The sequence below is a fragment of the Notechis scutatus genome, chromosome 13 (genome assembly GCF_049901735.1).
Source record: "Notechis scutatus isolate UNSWTSFEM ecotype Mainland chromosome 13, rNotScu1.2, whole genome shotgun sequence".
NCBI lineage: Eukaryota > Metazoa > Chordata > Lepidosauria > Squamata > Elapidae > Notechis > Notechis scutatus.
This window is the reverse complement of record NC_142021.1, coordinates 12882521-12903133: the sequence shown is the minus strand read 5'-3', so window position 1 is coordinate 12903133 and position 20613 is coordinate 12882521. Positions and strand designations below refer to the sequence as shown.

The following is a 20613-nucleotide window of genomic DNA, read 5'->3' as shown; positions in this document are numbered from 1 at the left end:
TGAATGGGAGAATTGCAAACACGCCCACAATCACTTTCCTTGAGAATATTGTGGCTTGTGGAACATGCAGTTTATGAATCAAAGCCCGTTCATTGATCTTAACAAGTCAAGGAAGATATAAATCAGGGATCTCCAAATTTGGCAACTTTTGAGACTTCTGGACTTCAACTCCCAAAATCCCTCAGCCAGTATAGCTCAGCATAGCTGGTTGATGAACTCTGGGAGTTGAAGTCCACGAGGCTTAACGCTGCTAAATTTGGGCCAATGAATTGGAGAAAAAGCCTGAACTGGAGGTTTTTCATTGTTTTGTGTGCATTTGGATCTAATTCTGATCTAATTTCAATACAGTTGAAAAACCTTCATGCTTGAGAACCCCAGAACTGCAGGTGATGTGAAGGCCAGAAGGGCTGGAGGGGAGAGCTTCGGTTCTTGTGCCCCTGCGTGGTGCTGATGCCACGTGTACGAAATGGGTCCCCAAAACGTGGCACAGCGGTGCCTGCCTTCAGCACCGGGGCTTCCTCTACCCCAAACGGTCCGGGCCTTCCCTAGAGGGCTGGCTCATTCTTGTGGATTTTGCTTCGTCTTTGGCCCAGGACAACACAGTGGTAGTCGCAGACTTTGGCCTCTCTCGGCTGATTGTGGAGGAGAGGAAGAGGCCCTCCCTGGAGAAGCCACTGGCCAAGAAGCGGACGCTGCGCAAGAGCGACCGGAGGAAGCGCTACACTGTGGTCGGGAACCCGTATTGGATGGCCCCCGAGATGCTGAATGGTAGGAGCCCCCCGACTCCTGGACTCCACAGAGGAGCCTCCCAAACTCCCCATGGCAGAGCCCGGTCCCAGGGCTTAGGCTACTGTCCTCTGGCGGGCTCTGCACAGGCGCCTTAAGACTGGAACAGGCGCCTTAAGACTGTTGAAAGTCTACGGCCTTTTTTGTGGTGGTCCTTAAGCGAACCTCTGGTTTGCTAGGGGTGCAGTTTTGACAAAACCGTTTGTAAAACAGAGTCACGTGAATGGGGAATGCTGTAAACCAGGGGTCCCCAAACTTGTAACTTTAAGACTTGTGGACTTCAACTCCCAGAATTCTCCAGCCAGCATAGCTGGCTGGAGAATTCTGGGAGTTGAAGTCCACAAGTCTTAAAGTTGCCAAGTTTGGAGACTTCTGCTGTAAACGACTGTAAATGTAACCTTGGCGCCCAAAGTTTACTCACATGACCGTGGTGTTTATGTGAGACTGTTGGAACTTCAATTCCAGGTCATATGTAGCCCCAAGATAGGCCCACCCTACCATGAAACAGTTGCTAAGGAATCAAGGTCAAGGACTACCTAGTGGCATGCAGCAAGGACCTTGGGAGCCGCAGCCAGGCGTTCTCTCAGCCCAGGGAAGGCCTGGGGCCAGAGCGAGCACCTTGGAAGGGACCCTCCCTCGCTCCCTGGAAGGGGAAAGTAAGGGAGTGGGGGGGAAACGTGCTGTCAAACTTGCCAGGTTGTGTTACTGTCGCCTTACAATGAAAGTAGTGTTAGTGCTCCCGGTGGGTCCTTCTTCTCTGGATCACCTCAAAGGCTGACTGGCCTCCCTCCCCCTCATTCCCCACCCCTCCCCATTTGGTGGGGGGAAAGACATCCACCTGCTGGCTTTGGGCCTGATGTTCTTTGGGGGGGCGTGGGAGTCCCGGAAGAGCCGCCCTGACACTGACGGGAAGCTCTCTCTCTCTCTCTCTCTCTCCCCCTCCTCCCTCCCTCCCTCTCTCTCTCCCTCCCTCCCTCCCTCTCTCTCTCTCCCTCCCTCCCTCCCTCCCTCTCCTCCCTCCCTCCCCTCTCTCTCCTCTCCCTCCCTCCCTCCCTCTCCCTCCTCCCTCCCTCCTCTCTCTCTCCCTCCCTCCCTCCTCTCTCTCCCTCCCTCCCTCCCTCCCTCCCTCCTCCCTCTCTCTCTCTCTCTCCTCCCTCCCTCCCTCCCCCCTCTCTCTCTCTCCCTCCTCCCTCCCCCTCTCTCTCCCTCCCTCCCTCCCTCTCTCTCTCTCTCTCCCTCCCTCCCTCCCTCTCTCCTCCTCCCTCCCTCCCCTCTCTCTCTCCCTCCCTCCTCCTCTCCCTCCCTCCCTCCCTCCTCTCTCTCTCTCTCCTCACTCCCTCCCTCCCCTCCCTCCCTCCCTCCCTCCCTCCCCCTCTCCCTCCCTCCTCCCCTCTCTCTCTCTCCCTCTCTCTCTCTCTCTCTCTCTCCCTCCTCCCTCCCTCTCTCTCTCTCCTCTCTCTCTCTCTCTCTCCTCTCCCTCTCCTCCCCCCTCTCTCTCTCTGCTTCCTCCCCTGGCAGGCTGAGGGGGGGAATGTCCCATGGGGGCTCCCAGGGCTCCTTGGCAGCTGGACACAAACAGGACACTTGCCCCCACCCTGCAGGGCAGGCCACCCCTCTTCTCCCCTGCTCCCTTCTGCGTCCAGTTACCCCCGGCCCTGCGCTGGTTTTCATCCCTATTGTCTCCCTTTTAACGACGCGCCTTCCCCTCCTGGCTGTTTCCGATTCTTGCAGGACAGAGCTACGATGAGACGGTGGATATCTTCTCCTTCGGGATCGTGCTCTGCGAGGTCAGCCTAGCCCAGCCCATGGAGGGGGATTGGTGGGGTGGGGGGCTGGAGGATCGATCCTATCCAGGCAAATGCCAGGGGCCGCACCTGGGAACCGGAGACAAAAAGTGAGGGTGGGCTTGGACCTCGTCTTTTGGACTGTCCAGAGGAAGATTCCGTGGTCAAGCACAGAAGTGGGTTTGTCTCTGGTATGGGTCTCTGCTCGTTGCTCCCCTTTCCCGGCCAACGATTGCACAATTGGGGTCTTTTGATGGTCACACCTGGTTGACCCTCCGTATTTCCCAAACGGGCTGGCCAGTTCAGACCCTCTTGGCCAATGGACTCGGTCTCTGGACTGAAGGGGGGCGAAGACTTCAGGAGGGGAAGCCCGTCTGGGAGCTGAGGGTAGCTCTCCTTTTGCTAACTTCTTGTGAATCCTCTGAAAGATAAAATGTGGAACTCTTAGTAGCACACAAACAGTTCTCCCATTTCAATATTTTTTCTGAGAAAGAGATTATATAAGAAATAGGAACGTTTATCATCTGACCCACTGCCTAGCAACTCTGTAATTTTTTTAAATAAATAGCACATATTTCCCCGCATCCGAGATAACGAACCCAGGGATAACAAACCAACAGTTTTTGACCGCAAATTTATTTTTCATCACTAAAAGTCTACCATGTGTCAAAAATTGATCGATTGTATTTTTTAACCACCCCTCTCCCTCAGGGAAAGTCTGGGTAGCATACCATATATTGCGGTACTCATTGCGGACTTCCAATTTTTCTACAGTGGCTTATTTCAAACGAAGCCAGCAGAAGATCCATTCTGAATTCCTGATTAACAATTTTTGTAAATATTGACTGTTCCTTCCCTGCAGTTTCTAAGATTTGAGCCCATTCACCATATGTGAAAACCTTTTCCTGCTTTTCTGGTAGTTATTCCAGCAAAGCACCCATATAATTTTCTCCTATTTGGGGGGAAGGGCAGGGACAAGAACAGGCCTGGACATTCAAATCTTAGCCATAGCTTCAAGGTTATTTTCTCAAACTTAAGTCCAACCCACCTCGTCCTGTGGCAAGAGTCTTCCATTGTAGGGGAGGTTGCAGGGCCCTGAGCCCTCCCTGCCTGTCGGGGGGGGGGCAGTTGATCTGCTTTGCAAAAGCCAGGCTAGCAGGCACGGATACTGTGGCACCCAGGGAAGGTTGCCAAGAGCGGGTGCGAGAAGGGAGCCTGCTGTCCCCAGCCTTGGGCTGCCTGGGTGCTTGCGGCGGCCCCCTGCTTAGGCCTGGGGCTCCTTTCTCTGGAAGGAACCATTGAGTCAGCAGAAGCAGCCGCAGGGGGCTGAGCCGCACGCTCGGCTTGAGGTGCCCGGAGAGGGAATGACGGGCCGTTGCTCTGCCTCCAGATCATAGGACAAGTGTATGCCGACCCGGACTGCCTCCCTCGCACCCTGGATTTTGGCCTCAACGTGAAGCTGTTCTGGGAGAAGTTTGTTCCCATGGATTGTCCTCCAGCCTTCTTCCCTCTGGCAGTCATCTGCTGCAGGCTGGAGCCAGAGAGCAGGTCAGTCTGTGGGTGTGGGTGTGCCTCCTCTGCCCCACTGGGCCCTTGGGGGGGCTGAAAGCAAGCCGTTTAGGCAAGGGAGAGGTAGGCAAGGCAGCCCCCCATGGCTGATCCTCTCCTGGGTTTCCCAGCCGCTTAAGAGGCTGGGGCAGAAGCGACTCCCTACCTGGGCACAGAATGGAAACTCAGGGCCAGCTCCCTTTGGGGAGAAAGGCTGGCCATCCTGCTGGGAGGTCTGCTAATGGCGGCTGCTGCTCTGGAAGCAGGAAGCGCGGCTACCTTCCCTTCTCCCGCCTTCTCTCCTAGGCCCCCGTTTTCCAAACTGGAGGATTCCTTTGAAGCCCTTTCTTTGTACCTGGGAGAACTGGGCATTCCCCTCCCTTCAGAACTGGAGGAACTGGACCACAGCGTGAGCATGCAGTTTGGCCTGATTCGGGACAGGCACTCCGACGATCTGACATAAGTCCCACCTCTCGGCCTTCGCTGTGCGGCTTCTTTGCACGGATTGTCCTGGAGGCAGCAGAAAAAGCCTCCATCTCAGCTGGGGTTTGTTTTTTTGGGGGGGGGGACGACAACAGGAAGGCGGCCTCTTCTCTCCACCACCATCAGCCCCCGAGGGCACTTCCTGAAAGCATCGTTGTCTTCTTCACGCCACTTGCTTCTCAGTCCAGATGCTCTGCCTTCGGGGAGAGTTCCCAGGAATCCGGGTGCGGACCTGCCTTCCAACACGATACACTACAGGTTGTGAAGCCTCCTGGTTGGGCTCACAAAGCAGATGCCCACCAGGATGCAAACCTTGGGGTTGCCTTTGACTGTGACTGTTCTGCCAGACCAGGCAGTGGGAGGGCGACCCGATTACGTGCACCCCCCTCTCCAGAGGAGACGGCCGAATTTTGCAGTTTGTCTCCCAGGAACATCTCCGAAACCACCTTCTGCCTGGCCAAAGAACTCTTCATGCACTGTGTGCTATTTCATGTCTGCCCTGTGGCCCAGGCGCTGTAGGGACACAGACCTGGGTTGGGGGCATCTTCTCCATTTGAGGGAGGGGGTTGATGGAAATGGATCCCTGGAAAGGAAGCCCTTCTATTCCCAAACTGGCCAGGGGTGGAGCAATCAACTTGGGCCACAGATCTGAAAGACGGGCACGTTATAGAGTCACTACCTCTGTCCTCCATTTCAAGCCCCTCAGAGAAACACTTGGCTGGGGCCACCTTTCCCCTCCCTCTTCCAGGTGGAGAGAGAGGAAGCTGCGCTGGTTGCATCCCCTCTCCTCTCTGCAAAATACATTCAGGGCTACTTAAAGGTTGGCAATATTTAGACCCCTGGACGTTGAACATCTCCCAGCAGGTCTGGCCACACGTCCCAAGGTTGTGGGTTATAGTTCACTGGTATCTGGAGGGTCTTCTATCCCCCCGCCCCCCTTTCATGCTACAAGAAATCGAAATTGTACACTGGTCTAGGGTGCGATTGCACCAGGTCTGGTGCATCTTAGACCAGATTTCATTTCATTCTTAAAAGGTGTGCACAAGCACATGCACTATAAACGGGCCAGCTACAGGAAACCTGTATCATGCGGTCAAGAAAGATGACATGACTGTTCTAAACGCACCAATTTTTGTCTAAATTAAAAGCAATAAACTTTGTTCTACAAAGATGAAGGCAGATGACATTTCTTGAAGCCTGGTTTGGCATTTCGTGGGTCTGGTTCATTTCCTACTCCCGAGTTGACAAGTATTTCCATTGCAAAGAAAAAAGAGCCCCCAACTCCCGCAAGGCAACTGTTGAGTTTGTGGTTGTGCTGCCAGGGCTTGTGTCGTTGCACAAATGCACTTGCTTTTCTTTGTAACGCCCAATGAGGGAAGCTGCTTTTAATAGGGACATTAAAAGGGGAGAAAACAGACCTGCTCTTGGACAGGAAAGCTGAGGCGGAGGTTTTCTTTGGTGACTCCATAAAGAGCCTGATGAAAAGACTCTTGGGGGGCTGGGCAGTTGGTGGGGCAAATCCTAAAGCTTTTGATAGGTGGGTGGGGGGAATGTCTGGGCTGGAATGAGCCCCCGAGAGCAGCCTGGCCGTGGACAGGAGGCATCTGGAAAGAAGGGGGAGGATAGCTGTGTAGGCAGGAGGTGAATCCCACCAAACAAGACACAACCTGAATAGTTTTTATTTTTAGGTCTGAGGTATTCAAAACACTTAGAAATAAATGGTATCCAAAGACATTTAAAAGATTTTTAAAAACCGCTAAGCCTGCATAAACAGAACTCTTTTAAGAAATCTCTCGGCTTTTAGCCCCCCCAAGACCCAGTCCCCTCCCTCGAGTGGTAAAAGGTTTTATTTTTTTTTTAAAAAGCAAAGCTGGAGTTGCTTCCTTGCTGGCACCAGAGGCATCAGCCCTACCCAGAACCCTTCCGGGGCGATTCTCTTGTCTCCAAGCCTTTCCCTTCCTCCTGTGCTGCCTACCCACCCCAAGCGTATCTCCCCTTTGCTCAGACAGGCCTGGCCGCTTCCACCCCTGGGGAGCAGGGAGGGGGGCTTTCCGCCTGGCTCCAGCTTGGGGGGCTGGCAGTGCTGCGGCTGCTTCTAAGGGAAACGCCGTGTATTATATGTGCAGCCTTTTCAGCAGCTTCAAGCCCCCCAAATCATGGGACTGCTCGGAGAAGGTGCAGGCACCACAACAAGAGAACCAGAGGCAGCAAAAAAAACACACCAAAGTCCCACCTGGCCCCTGGCATCAAACAGGCCACCTGCAGGGCGGCTGCTGGCTGGAGCGAGCGCTGGGCGCTTTTCTGTCCGGGTGGCCTGTCCTTCAAGTGGAAAAGCAAAATACAAATGGATCCTCGGGGTAAACGGAGAGGCGGAGAGGCGTCTGCCTCAGGGGTCCAGCAGGGGATGCCTCTTCCTCAAGCCCCTGGAGTGCCGGCCTGGCCCATGAGTGGAGTGTCCCCCCCCTGAATCTCCTCCTCCGGAGTGGGGTTGGTGTGCACCACAATGACGTTCTCCTCCACCAGCTCGCAGGCCGGGTTGCTGAAAGCCGAGAGGGGCAAAGTGATGCGCTGCATTTCGCGCTCGTTGGCCTTCTGCTCCTGCCGCTCCTTTAGGTCTTTGCCCCTGGAAGAGACCGAAGAGGAGAGGGGTGAGTGTGTGTGTGTGAGTGTGTGTGTGTGTACCTACAACTTCAGCAGGTGTTAAAAGTGTGTTTTGATCAGGGCAACCTGGTCTACCCAGATACGGGACACAGCAGCACCCTGCTTTCACCTTTCAGCCCTAACCCAGGAGCCCCATTCAGGCAGTCACTTTTGCCACAAACTGTTTGTGTGTCAAATTTACATTTACCTTTATTTCTTTGTCGTTAAATATAAATTTAGAATACAATTTGTCTTGGTGCAAATGCTCTCAGGGTACATAAAAGGAAAGACATTTTTGTCAAGAGTCTTGAATCATAAGGTTAACGATAGTCATCGGGTACAATAAGCAATCAAATCGTACTAGGAAACAGTCCATATAACTCGTAAGGATACAAGCGGCAAAGTTACAGTCATAAGTGGGAGGAGGTGGGCGATAAGGGGTGACGAGAAGATTAATAGTAATAGACTTTGTAAATAAATTTCAGCAGGTGTTGTTTTTCCCAAGCCAGGTTAGGCAACCTGAACGGTCCTGTGGCACTGGTGCCCCAAGGAGTTTGTTCTGGGTGCACAGCCACCGCAGCAGATCCAATCGCCTTCCGTGTCTCTGGCAAGCGACACAGAGCAGGGCGGGGGCTGCATTTGGCCTTCGATGGCCCCCGAGAAACAGGAAAGGCTGCTGCTGGAAACCCCCGGCTGGGTTGGGAAAGTTTTCCTCTGCTCCCCAAATGGCGTTCTAGAAACCTTTCCATCACCACTTATGAACCCCCAAATGCTTCAGACAACTCCCTTAGCTAGTTGAGGAATGAGAGACACCCAACCTTGGCAGGTATAAGCCAGAGACAGCTCCCCTAAATCCATCCCATACCTAGTAAATGGGGCGCGCACCCACACAATCCACCCAATTTAATGGAAAATGAATTTTCATTTGCTCCCAGCTATCACAGTTTTCTCCCATGGCCCTTTGTCATCTGTGGAGCAGTGGGCAGAATGTCGTCCAGCCCCCCTCCCCATAAAAAGGTCGCCCTCCAGGACACTGTCTGGACACATTTCAGAGTCTGAGTGCAGGTTTTAGTTGCATTCGCAAAATTAACCAAAGAGAGAAGCAACCTAGAACTAAGAAGACATTTCTGACCATGAGGACAATTCACCAGTGGAACGGCTGGCCTCCAGAAATCGTGGGAGCTGCATCACTGGAGGGTTTTAAGAAGAGACTGACAGACACTTGTCTGGAATGGGATAGAATCTCCTGCTTGAGGAGGGGCTGGACTAGAAGACCTTCAGCTCTATTCTATTCTAAGCTCTAAATCTGCAGCAGGTGTGTGGTGGGATGAAGTAAGGAGGCAGATTCCTAAGAGGGAGAAGGTGCATTCCAGAGAAATAAGAGGCAACTCAGCCCACGTATCCTGTGTGAGAGAAAGAGGGCGAGCGCAGCCCCTCCCTAAGAGTTCCCACAGTGTATGGTAGATGCAGATTAGTCCTTAAGTCTGGCTAGATTGTGTCTATAGGTGTGAAACAATAAAGAGCTCAGCTTGGAAGAACCACTGGGTGTCATTCTTGGTTTTGGGCCCAACAGGATAACACAAAGCTGGGGGGGTGGGAATTGCTAACACTTTGGAACTCGAGATTCAAAAGGCTCTTGACACACTGGAGCACTGGGCCCTATCCAACAAGGTGCAGTTCAGTGGCAAGAGAAGTTTTAAGTCCCGCAGTTGGGCAAGAAAAACCAAATGCACAGGTATAAGACCAGGCTTAGGATCTCCTGCTTGAGTAGGGGGTTGGACTAGAAGGCCTCCAAGCTCCCTTCCAATTCTGTTATTCTGTTAATGGCTGCAGGAGCAGCAGGTTTCTGACCAATTCCCCAAAGGTTCTGCCTCAAGCTAGAACAAAAGAGGCCCCGCCCCACTAAGAACCTGCCTAAAGCCAAGCTCCAAAGCATGGAGGAGCGCTAAGAATAAGAGAGAGAGAGAGAGAGAGAGACCTTAAGACAGGAAAGAAAACGCAGAGAAACACACACACACCCTGCAACCGTCATGCGCTTCCTTTCCAGACAAGGTGGAGGCTGGGGGTTTGCAGGAACCCCAAGGGAGGCTGACTGAGGGGTCCACTTATTAATCCCCCCCATCCCCAACCCCCCTGGCCATCAAGGGCTGCTGTTCCCCACTACTTGCCTCTTGTACAGGTAGCCCAGCACAATCCCCACTCCGATGCCAATGAGGACAACAACCATGATGATGCCCAACACGTAGCCTGTAGTGGGGGGGGGGAAGAGAGAGCAGCCAGGAGGTTAGTGATACCCACCCCTTCCACCCCCCCCCCCCCAATCTGAGCCTGTACACCTTGGCTCTCCAACCTTGGCCATTTTAAGCCTGGCTTCGACTCCCAGGAATCCCCGGCCAGCAAAAGTTAATCCCCAGGCTTAAAGTTGCCAAGGTTGGAGAGCCCTGTTCCAGGATGTTCCCTCCCGAAGTAACCTGGGTTAGTTGCCAGTCTTTGCAAAGGGCTCCGCAGGACCCAGGGGCTCTTCCCCACTTTGCAGGGGTAGGCAGGTGTGTGTGTGTGTGTTCCCCCTCCCTGCACAACACGCACTGCAAATCCAGGAGCTCGGGGAGTTTTCCCCCCGAACAGCAGAAGCAGCGCGGCAGACCCTCCCGGGAGGCCCCGCATGGCCCGCTCACCCAGCGTGCCCAGGTCCTTCTTCTCGCTCGGCTTCGTCTTCACCCTCTGGCTGATGCCCACCACGCCCGACTGCACCGCGCCCGACTCGCCCCCGGCGGGCTCGAAGGCTTCGGGCGGCTCCTGGGCGGCGGGCGTCCCGGCGGGAAGGGCCGGCGAGCCCGGCGGAGCGGAGGTTGCATCTGCCGAGGAAGCGTACGAAAACAAGAATTGCAAGGGACCCTGGAGGTCGTCTAGTCGAACCCCCCGCTCATGGAGGGAGACCGTCGACCAGGTCCCGGGAGGGCAGAGGCGGCTCAGCCGGGCAGGGAAGGGCGGGGGCGGCAGTCCAACCGGGCCAGAAGGGACCCGGACCCCTCCGGCCCCGGGGCCGCAAATGATGCCAGCAATCAGTAAAACAATTAGCTGCTATATTTGAAGAGTCCCATTTTGGTATTTGGCCGCCTCCCCTCGGGCTGCCCGAACGAAAAGGGCCGCCACCCGCGGAGGAGCCCGACTCATTTCAGGCAGCCAACGGGGGGCGGAGGCCATCGGGTCCGCAGGGCTGAGAGTTATAGGAGCTGTAGCACAAGGGACCCGGACAACCGTCCCAGTTATGGGACCTGGAGTTCAAGGCACCAGTGTCCCCCGATAAAGGGCGGGGCTTGGGCGCGGGGCGGGGCAGACACCACGTGCCGGGGGCGGGGCCAGGTTGTTTACTCCGCGAAGCAATGCGGCTGGGATGACATCACCCCGGAGGGGGCCCGTCGCTACAACGAGGACCAGCCAATCCCGAGCCGTGGAGGGCGGGGACTCGGGAGGAAAACACGACGTCACCCTTTCCGCCCCGCCCCGCGCGAAGGGCCGAGCATGCGTATTCGGGAGCAATCGTCGCGGCGGCGGGGGGTTCGTCGTGTGCCTTCCGCGCGTGCTGCCGTGGTCTCTGAGCATGTGAAGAGCGCGCCCGTCCTTCCCGGCGCCGCTTTGTCCGCCGCCGCCCCCCCCCCGAGCGCTGGCCGCAGGTCAGCCGTCCCGGGCCGAGCAGCCCAGCGCCCCACCTGGGAAGCCCCCGGGAAGCGCCCCGCCGGCAGCTGCCAGGCAGACCCGTGCAAAGCGCACGTGCGAACGCGGGACGCTCCCCTCCGGGCCCCGCTCCGCGCCAGCCACGCACCTTCGGCGCCGGAGCAGCGGCTCAGCAGCAGCGCCAGCAGCAGCGCCAGCAGCCGGGCAGCCTCCATCGGGCGGCGGGGCGAGGCGAGCTGCGTCCGAGGCCGCCCGCCCCGCGGCTCCTGCTCGTGCTCGGGAGCGCGCAGCCGCCGCGCAGCCTCCAGCCCCGCAGGCCGCCCTCCCTGCGCGCAGCAGCCGACCGTCTGGCGGGGCGGACCGGGGCTCCCATCCTCCGCAGCCGGCCAGGGCCGGCCCATCTGGAAGGGCGACGCGGGCGGGCGGGCGGGGCGCGGGCTCCGGAGCGGCTCCGCCTCGCGCGGGGAGGGGAGCTCGGCCGGGCTGGGTCCGCTGCTTCGCCGCCGGGCTCGGGAGGGTCGCGCTGCGCGGTCCCCTCGCCTGACCTGCAGGTGGGCGGCTGAGCCGGCCGCGACCCGGCGAGGAAAGCGGCTGTCCCGGCTCCTCCGCCGAGCCCGGGTGAGGCAGGAGGGCCGGGCCGGCCAACGGGCGGCGCTGCCTGGGTTGGGCGCGGCGAGTCCCTTGTGTCCGCGGAGCCCAACCGGAGGCTTCCTGCTCTTCCTCCTCGGCCCTTTCCCCTCGGCGAAGGAGAGGAGTTGGTGGCAGAATTAGGAGCCCTTTGAAATGACCTGCATGGTTGCAAAGTTGCATTGAGTTCACACATAAAGTTTCATTTTGTGCAATTCAGTTGTTGCTTTGTTTGCCTTTAGCTGCTCCCGGCGGTTTGTGAACTACGGTTTCTAGCACAACAGAGGGTGTGGGGTGACAGGTCTGTCCCTTCAGTAAGTGCAAGTTGTTCCAAACTTGGTTTTATGAAAATCTGGCCAGAGTCGTCCCAGGATCACTGGTTTGGAAAGCACAGGAGCTTCCCCAGAGTCATTCCTGCTTCTGCACATTGGTGCACCAAGAGACAAAGGCTTGGGGAGAGAAGAGCGAGAGCCGAATGTGAGAATTGACAAGGCCCACTTCTGTGCTGCTGTGGCCAATGCTCAAGCCAGGAAGGGGGAAGCAGAATGAGGGGCTGAGGACGCCCCAGGATGTGGCAGGATCCTAAGAACTGGAGCTCAGCACAAACATCACCAGCCTAGAGATGCTACCATTTCATCTCATGTGCTGTTTCTCCTGTGTTGATTTGTGGGAGCTGCGTATGTCGTCCTCCTTCCTGGGCACAAAGATTTAAGCATCTTTGAGGCCTGGCCTCCACCTCCTCTCCAGCCTGCTTCTGAGGTAGCCCAAGGTGGCTCAGCTAGTGTGGAAATGTTTCCTTCTATATCAACACAAGGCCTTTGGTGTGGATCTTCCAGGACTGTGACATAATATTTCTGGGTGCTGAGCTTGTTCTGCAGGCAAGCAGAATCGTGCTTGGTGCATTGGGGTACAAACCTTCATCACAAAGTTGGATGTTTTTAGGAAATGGGGTGGTGGATAAAATCAAGACAGCTAGTAGTCTGGTAGCTAACGTTCTATCTGCACACGAGTGCAGGACAAATGCCAGGAGGGCATTAGCATCCACATTTTGCTGGGTGAAGATGCCAGGACTCCAATCCAGCAATATTCTTGCTCACGGCCTGATCCAGATGTTCCTCCTTTAGTGCTTGAGAAGTTCTGCAGTGCAGCTCAGGGGCTGGCATGGTCTGAACTGATTGAGTGTAGCTAAGATTTCACTTCTCAAACTATGGGAAAGGAATAAAAAGATTACTGTGGCCACTGCATATAAGGGAAATTTACTTAAAATGTTTTATTGCTGGCATCCTTCACCAGCCAGATTGGCTAAGATGTATAATAGCCAGTCCCCAAATCGTTGGAAATGCTCAATGGAACGGGGAACCTATTATCATCTAGTGGTGGAGTTGCAAAAAAGCGCAAGGGTTTTGGCTCAGGACAGGGAAGTAGTTGGAGGAAATGGGTTTTAAATTAGATCGTGTACCAGAATGCTTTCTATTAGGAATTATGTCAAAAAATACAATATGGATGAGCTACATTTGATTATACATATTATTACTGCAGCAAGGATAGCATTTGCCTAGAACTGGGAGGAGACAGACATACAGAGTGAAGACGAAGTAATAAACAAAATTTTATTATGCGCTGACCTTAGAGATGAAAAATAAAGACGAGTTGACATACTATGTAATTTGGAATAGATTCTATTACTGGTGGGAGCAGAAAAGAAGGTCTTAAGTTGGGAGAAGAATTGCTGAGAGTGTATTGAGAGTATGAGAGGAAAATAGGACCAATGATTCTGGAAAATGTAATATATGAGCAAACAAATGTATAGATGAACAACTGTATATAGGGAAATATATGTTTGTGCAATACTGACCAAAAGTTATGTCAAGCCGTCTTCATTACGTTCATTGTTTTTAAGTGTTTTTTGTGTAATAAAATATTTATTAAAAAAAAAGATTTAACTTCTCTGCCCATAAGTTCCATGAAGGAGGTTATCAGATGCTCTTTTGAGCAGCCCTTGGAGGTGGCAGTAGAAACTCGGGGAAAAGCAGGAGCAGGTCCAGGAGAAAGTGGCTTCGTGCCAAGCACCAGCTGTGGGCACTCCCAGTGCTTGTTTGGATGCCCTGGAGGAGCCGAGGCCTTGGCTCACCACGCTAAAAGCTCAACCCTCCCCAAAGAGCTGTTTTTTTGGAAGCCGATGACAGATGCCCGAATAATCCGCCCCCTCTTGGCTCCTTGCTTCCACCACAACTGCTCAGACAGTTGGAAGCCAAGTTTCAGCCTTGGGCCTTTGCCAGGCTGGCACTCTAAACAGAACTACCTTTCCTGTGCCAAGCAAGCTTTTAGCCGTTCAGCTCAGCGTAGCCACAGGACTCCCTCCCCGCCCTACTTAGGGGCAGAATCTGCGGTGTTATCGAACACCAAGCAGAACTTCAGCAACCTTCCTGGGGTTGCCAAGATCTTGGCTGCAGGGCAAGGACAAACTGGGTTTGGTAGACGATGACCTGGTGGGTTGGCAGTGCCTTTCAGGCTCCCTCCCCTGAGCCTTTCCTGTTGTCCTTCACTGATCACACACACACACCCCAACCTTTCCCCTTTCCTCGCTTAACTGACATCCCAACCAAGTTTTCGGAGTTCCCCAAGATGTCCCACACCGTAAGGGCACAACAGGATGGGGCCTATTTACAAGAAGGCACCCAGGGCAGCTCTCTCACGGACTGGCCGCCGGTTGCCTGCCTTAGGGCTCTTCCACAGGACCTGCTTGGCCTGGCAGCAGCCCCCACCCACCCACCTACTGCTGAAGGCAAGGCAGCTGCCTGTAAGTCTTCACCCTTGCAGAGTGGCCACTGTCCTTCCTTTTCACTTCTACCTGCACAACCTGTGCAAAGGTGCATTTAGGGGTGGGGGTGAGGCTCTTCCTGAAATCCCAGATTGTTGGCAAATCCAAGCAGCTGGAACCACGGGTGCTTCGAAAAGTGCCTTTCAATTCCAGTCAGGATAAAAATATTGAAGCTGCAAACAGATTTCCAGATACACTTACAGGGAGTGAATCTAGGCAGCCACTCTGAAATGTTGCCTTTCTGTCTCCTGGGCTCGTCTGCCTCTTTCTCCCTCCCCCCCCACCTGCCCTGCTCCTTGCAGTCTCTGCCGCACAGCAGGCCCCCCACCACCACAACACTTAGTCCGTGGGTTCAGGCCCATTTGTCTTCCACGGCAGGAAGTGGAGGGGCCTCCCCCTGCCAAAAAGCCCGCCCCTCTTGCTTCTGCCACGTGTCTGGGGGTGCAGAGGGGGAGGAAAGGATTCTTTGGGGTGCCACTTTCCCACAGAGTGGCTGAAAAGCATCCCCCACCCCGCTTCACGGGGAAAGGGGGGGATGTTTCTTTCTTTCTTTCTTTCTTTATTTTTATTTATTTGATTTGCCAATTGTTTACAAGATAATAAGTATAAGTGTATACATAGTTGTGAATACATGAAATGGGTACATATAAGAAAAATAAAAGAAGAATAAGAGAAACAATAGGACAGGGACGGTAGGCACATTGGTGCGCTTATGCACGCCCCCTACAGACCTCTTAGGAAAGGGGTGAGGTCAATAGTAGACAGTCTAAGGTTAAAGTTTTTGGGGTTTGGGGAAGAAACTACAGAGCCGGGTAGAGTATTCCAGGCATTGACCACTCTATTGCTGAATATTACTCTATTTATCCCCGCCCGAGTGGTAAAATTGTGGCCGATTTCCTTGGGGTGGGGGGGCAGGGCCAAGCTAGAGCTGGGCCTCCCTTGAAGCACTGCAGCTCCGGGGGGGCGGTGGCGTCAGCATATGCCTAGGGCTGCTCTGGGTGGGATGCCTCTGGCTGTGCGTCCCCCCACCCCACCCCGAGAAGCCCCTGGTGTCCAGCAGCCCACCCACGGAGGGAAAGATGGGGGCACGACGCCACTCTTGAAGGGGTCTGGACGAGCAAATCCAATGCCTGCAGGAGCCCCTCCCGAGCCCCCTCCCCGCAAACGGACGGCAGGAGAAGAGCCGAGAAGGCTCCCTTTGGCCGGCTCTCGGCTCCTTCGGGGCGGGGGCTCCGGGGGCGCCCGGCCGGACTTGCTCGCACAGGCGTGGCCGTCCAGATCCGCTTCCAGGCCGGCAGTCAAGAAAGGGAGGAGGCGTGGGGGGGCGGATTGAGCAAAGCGCGTTTCCCTCTCCCCATCCCCCACATGGAGGAAAGCGGGGTCTGCCCCTCCCCCGCCGCTCTCCCTGCCTAGGACGCCCCCGCCCCCGCACAACCAGCTGTGCCCCGGAGAGGCGGCTTCGGTTGCCCGCCATCCGGCGCAGTCCGGGCGGGGAGTTGAAGCGCCGCAGGGCCCGGCTCCCCGAGCAAGGGGACCCTTCTCCGTCCCCCGCTACTGCCTGAGGCGCCCTGCCAGCTTGCGGGGCTGCCGAGGAGAGAAGCGGCTCGGCCTTTGTGGAGGCGGCGGGCCCTCCCCTGCAACCCGGCGGCATGAAGCGGGGGGCGACGGGGATGAGGGAGGCGGACTCGCGCGGCTGCCCAGACCCGAAGGACGCCGGAGCTGAGCGGAGCCGGACCGCAGGCCGCGAGGGCCAGCGGCGCTTCCCGTCTCCCCTGCCTGGGTTCGAGTGTCGGCGGGCAGCAGGAGGAGGCCGACCTCCGGGTTACGGGGAGGGGAAGCCTGACCGACGAAAAGCTGCCCCCCTTTCGCGTTGTTGCCCATCGAGGCCCCCCCGGCCGCATCCTCGGGTGTCCCCGCGCGGCTCGGGGTCTCCCGTGACCCCCAGGCAGGGCTGACGGACGGGGACAGCCGCCTTTGGCAGACCTGGCTCTCAGAAGCCGGGCTCCTCGGGGATGCTCCAGCTGCTGCCTCCCCGCAGGCCCAAGCCGGGGTCTTCTTTGCCGCCCAGAGGGGCAGCAGCTCCTGCCTTGGGTGGAGAATCCGCCCAGCCGGGCCTTCTGCGGGGTCTCCATTTGGCAGGCCGCAGACGGAGACTCTGAAAGTTGCCTTCCTTTGCTTCCCCAGCACAAGGCACCTCCCGCGCCTCAGCTGTCCGGGAAACTCCGGTTAGCAGCCTCTGTCCTTTGAGGTGGGGGCCCTTTAAAGCAGGGCTCTCCGACCTTGGCAACTTTAAGACTTGTGGACTTCAATTCCCAGAGTTCCTCAGCCAGCTTTGCTGGCTGAGGAACTCTGGGAGTTGAAGTCCACAAGTCTTAAAGTTGCCAAGGTTGGAGAGCCCTGTTTGAGCAACAGGGCTCACCATCTTGGCCCCTTTAAGGCTTGGGGACTTCAACTCCCAGCAAAGCTGGCTGGAGAATTCTGGGAGTTGAAGTCCCCAAGTCTTAAAGGGGCCAAGATGGGAGAGCCCTGCTTTCCAACACACCTGGCTTGTGCTCCCCACTCCCTCTCCCTGGGATTTGAAGGTTGCCGCACCCCCAGCCCCAATTGCAAGGATCGGGTTTGCGGGGAGACCCGTCTCCAGAATGAACTCTGGAAAGAATTTCCCAAATGGGAATGTGGGTGGCATCGCTTGTACCTTTTTTCCTGCGGAGGAGGGATCAAGCTGGATTTGGGGGCTGCTGACCACCCTGAGCCCATCAAGGAGGCCTTGGGGACACAATGCCAGCTGTGGAGGGTGGAATGGCTCCCCCCCCGCTTAAAACCCTCTCTTGCAGCCGGTTTCATCAGTTTCCCCAAAGAAATAGGTGGGGGGGGGGCGCTCCTTTTGCTTCCAACAGCGGCTGTAGTTTCCGCAGAGGCCTTTTCTGACCAGATTCTTTAACCTGGTTAAGGAAGGGCTAATAGAAGAATAGCCTAGCCTCCCGCCCCCATTATGGTCTCCTCCCTTCTCCCAGGGGCGGGAAGAGACCTTGGCCATTTTTCCTTTTGATTTAGCTAGGATTGTGTAACTTTGGGGCCTAAAGGAAGCATTGAATGCCTGCCTCTTCTGGATTTCAATATCACTAATCTTCTCTCTCTCTCTCTCTCTCTCACACACACACACACACACACAGAGAGTTCTAAAATTGCCTCATCTGGGCTGGGACGGCTTCTGCTGTCAAAGCATCACAGAACGAATTCTGCATATCCTGCTTCATTTGGCTGTAGCTTGTGATAAATTTACATTGTTTAGCGGAAGCTTCCTTGGGCTGTTAGATTCTGAAGTTAAAATGGAAAGCACTTCAGTTGCTCATCAGATTTTATTCACCCGAACAAGCCCCTGGGCCTGAAGGTCATGGGAATGGATGGGCTTGCAATACACCCTATCAGGATCACCAGAAGCCTTGATGGAGGAGTCTGCAAGTGCTCCCCCCCCCATCTATAGCTCTGGGTGGGATGATGCTACCCAAGAAGAAACAGACGCACAAGCTGTTGAGTAGGACTACCACAATTTGCTCTTCACAGGGCTGCCCTGGAAGAAGGTTCAGAAACGTGTGTGTGTGTTTGTGTGTGTGTATAAAGCATTCAGCCTGCTTGCCAACAGATGGAAGTTGGCACAGCAGAAGGGCACCAACCCTGTGGGAGATGCTCCAGTTGCTGGTTGGCTCCTGGGCTCAGTCCAGGGAACTGATGGATCAGCTGCTTGCTACCTTCGGCGCATCTACTCCAAACTCTCCCCTCCCCCCACTCAGATAATGCTGGCTGGGTGGGAGTCTGTTCTTCCAGAGCTGGGGTGGGGGCGTAACAGGAGGCAGCTCTTGTGAAGGATGGCAATGGGATGAATTGCGGGTCTATGCAGCGGTGTTTTTGTGCCCTGCAAGCAGCCTGGAATCCTTTGAGGCAGCATACAAGGGGATGCACAATAAAGGTGTGTGTCTGTATTCCCTCTCTCTCTATTTTTGCATCTGTAGAAATGAATTTGTTGGCAACTACGCTAAGCAGCAGCGAAGGTGAGACCATCCAGAGGCCAAAAGCAGATGGCCTCTCAAGTTGTGGCTTTGCTGTTTTCAGAAAGTTCTACAAACTCATGAAAAGGAGAAGCGTCACATCCGCACGTTCACTTGTTGTGCATTTTCTGGCCTTCACTTCCCTGCCCCGGCTCCATGTTTCCTTCAGAGCTCCATGCTTGACATGCCATCTCCAAAGGACGTCCTTGGAGGGAGAACATCAAACACACCCTGCATCACCTCATCATCCCCTTGTGCTGCTCCTCGACCTGTGGCAGCCCACACGTTCTGGACCCTCTGAATGGGCTCACAAACATGCTCAAGCACCATACCTTTGGCCTCGTCGTATGCACCCAACTGCTGCACCTTGTTTAATCTAGTCTCTTAGGATCCAAATGGAGGATCTCCACTAACTTGGAAATCCAGTGGCTAAATTGCTAAATTGCTGTTGGTCCCAGAAAACTTGCATTTCAGCCTTCCTGGGCAGCCTTCTCCAAGCGATGCCCTGCAGAGTTGTGGACGGGGACACACCCACACCCACCCACAATCCATTCTCCGCCAAACTGCTCATCCGTGGCTGTAAATATGATGCAGTTTATCTTGGAGTAAATCACAGAAACTCCATTTGCACAGCAGACTCGCCCAAGGTCAACTTAACCATGGTTTCCCATAACATAGTCAAAGGTGGCTAGCTAGTTTATGGCTTGGTATAAAAAAGGGACTCTCTTAATTTTGCAGGATTTACCTTTCTGGGAGACGTGCCAAAGATGGCGCAGCAAACGGGCTGGGCAACCCCATTGGCATTCGGAGGGTTACAGATGCCACTGCAGCCCTCCAGAGACGGTGCCTGGGCATCTGGAAGAGAAGGAGAAGCAGCTGCCAGTTCCCCCAGCCTCCTGCGCTCTGCCTGGACTCCAAACTCTCTCCTGCACTTGGGCAGCCTGCTCTCCTCTGAAAGTCGCCTGAGCCAAGGTGGTGCAGTGCCACACACCAAACAAAAGCCGGGATCGCTCCCGCACCTTTCATTTCACACGCAGTGAGGGAAAACCAGCAGTAACCTGGACCACCATAACGGGGACTCCATGACGGTCTTCTGGAACAGAGGTCTCCAACCTTGGACACTTTAAGACTTGTGGAGTTCAATTCCCAGAGTTCCTCAGCCAGGAGGGGGTGAACGAGATCCTGAGTCTCACTAGGCTCCCTCCCACCAGGAGGCCCTTGGCCCCCAGCCCAGAGCAAATCTTATCTCTCCTTCCCTGCACTAGTACAGTGGCATGGTGGTGTCACCTCTAGGTGTGATTGGAAGGAGGTTTGCAAGCTGCGATTAAAGCTGAATCCTGCTGCTGTTGACCTCGACGAATGACTTGGAAGGAAACCCAGTTAGGCAATGGAACTGCAGAGAGGACAACTAAGTTATTTTTAAAAGAAGGTGGCCCCATTGTTGGTGACTGGGCTCTCTGGGGCAACCAGAGAGAAGCGTCACATCCGCACATTCTTGAGGGCTGCATATATCCCTGTGGAATCACAGACCAATGGCATGAAGCAATGGGGGAAGGGGGCAATTGGGCCTTTAGTCTGACCTAAGGCGGCTTAAGTTCCCAGAGACGAAGGCAAGCATAGAGCAGGGGGTCGCCAACCTTTTGGACCTCAGGGACTACCAAACTCATTGTTTTAAGACCAGAGACCCTGGGAAAATCCCAAAAAGTCTGCAGGAAAATTCCCCACCCCGTTTTCCTACCGATCGATCATTCTTTGTCTGGGATCACAGGATACCATCTCCAGCTCCGGGGGGAGGGGAGAGAGAGAGAGACTTTTAGCTTCATGCAAGGAAAACAGCAGAAGCAGCAGAAGTCTTTCTTTCTCTTCCCCAAACTCCACCAGAAATGAGTCTTTGTGAGACTTGTTGTGCCAGCGCAGCCTCTTCTGAGCCGGAGGCCTTGAGGTTCCCAAAGACTCATTTCTGGTGGAGTTCGGGGGAGAGAAAGGAAAACTTTTGCTGCTTTCCTTGTGTGCAGCCAAAAGCAGAAGTGAAAAGCGGCCGGGTGGCCAGGCAAGGCGCGTGGGGCGAGTTGGGGCAAGTTCCCCCACTCTGCCCTTTTCCCACCTCCCCTCACTACCTTGTGTGGTTCGCAACGCAAGCGATGCAAGCCTTGTGTTCCCACGGGCCGTGTGGGTGGCGCAGCCTTGTGTTCCTGAGCAGCCT

General features: G+C 55.2%; 2 protein-coding genes across 5 annotated transcripts in view; one reads left to right on the top strand and one right to left on the bottom strand.

The window, feature by feature from the left end:
• Positions 1-6456, top strand: part of LIMK2 (LIM domain kinase 2) — a 59959-nt gene extending 53503 nt beyond the window's left edge. For all 4 annotated transcript variants that reach the window (XM_087943069.1, XM_087943072.1, XM_087943070.1 and 1 more), the window contains 4 exons: positions 594-768; positions 2518-2573; positions 3961-4118; positions 4425-6456. In XM_087943069.1, the coding sequence (XP_087799195.1) occupies positions 594-768; positions 2518-2573; positions 3961-4118; positions 4425-4581 (546 nt within the window). In that variant the 3' untranslated portion in view covers positions 4582-6456. The remainder of the gene's footprint in view (positions 1-593; positions 769-2517; positions 2574-3960; positions 4119-4424) is intronic.
• PIK3IP1 (phosphoinositide-3-kinase interacting protein 1) lies at positions 6265-11681 on the bottom strand. The gene is made up of 4 exons (XM_026682928.2): positions 11065-11681; positions 9917-10096; positions 9410-9488; positions 6265-7224 (listed from the first exon to the last, which is right to left on the bottom strand). The coding sequence occupies exons 1-4, from the start codon at positions 11315-11317 to the stop codon at positions 7017-7019; spliced, it is 720 nt and encodes a 239-aa protein (XP_026538713.2). The 5' UTR covers positions 11318-11681; the 3' UTR covers positions 6265-7016.
• Positions 11682-20613: the final 8932 nt, after the last annotated feature.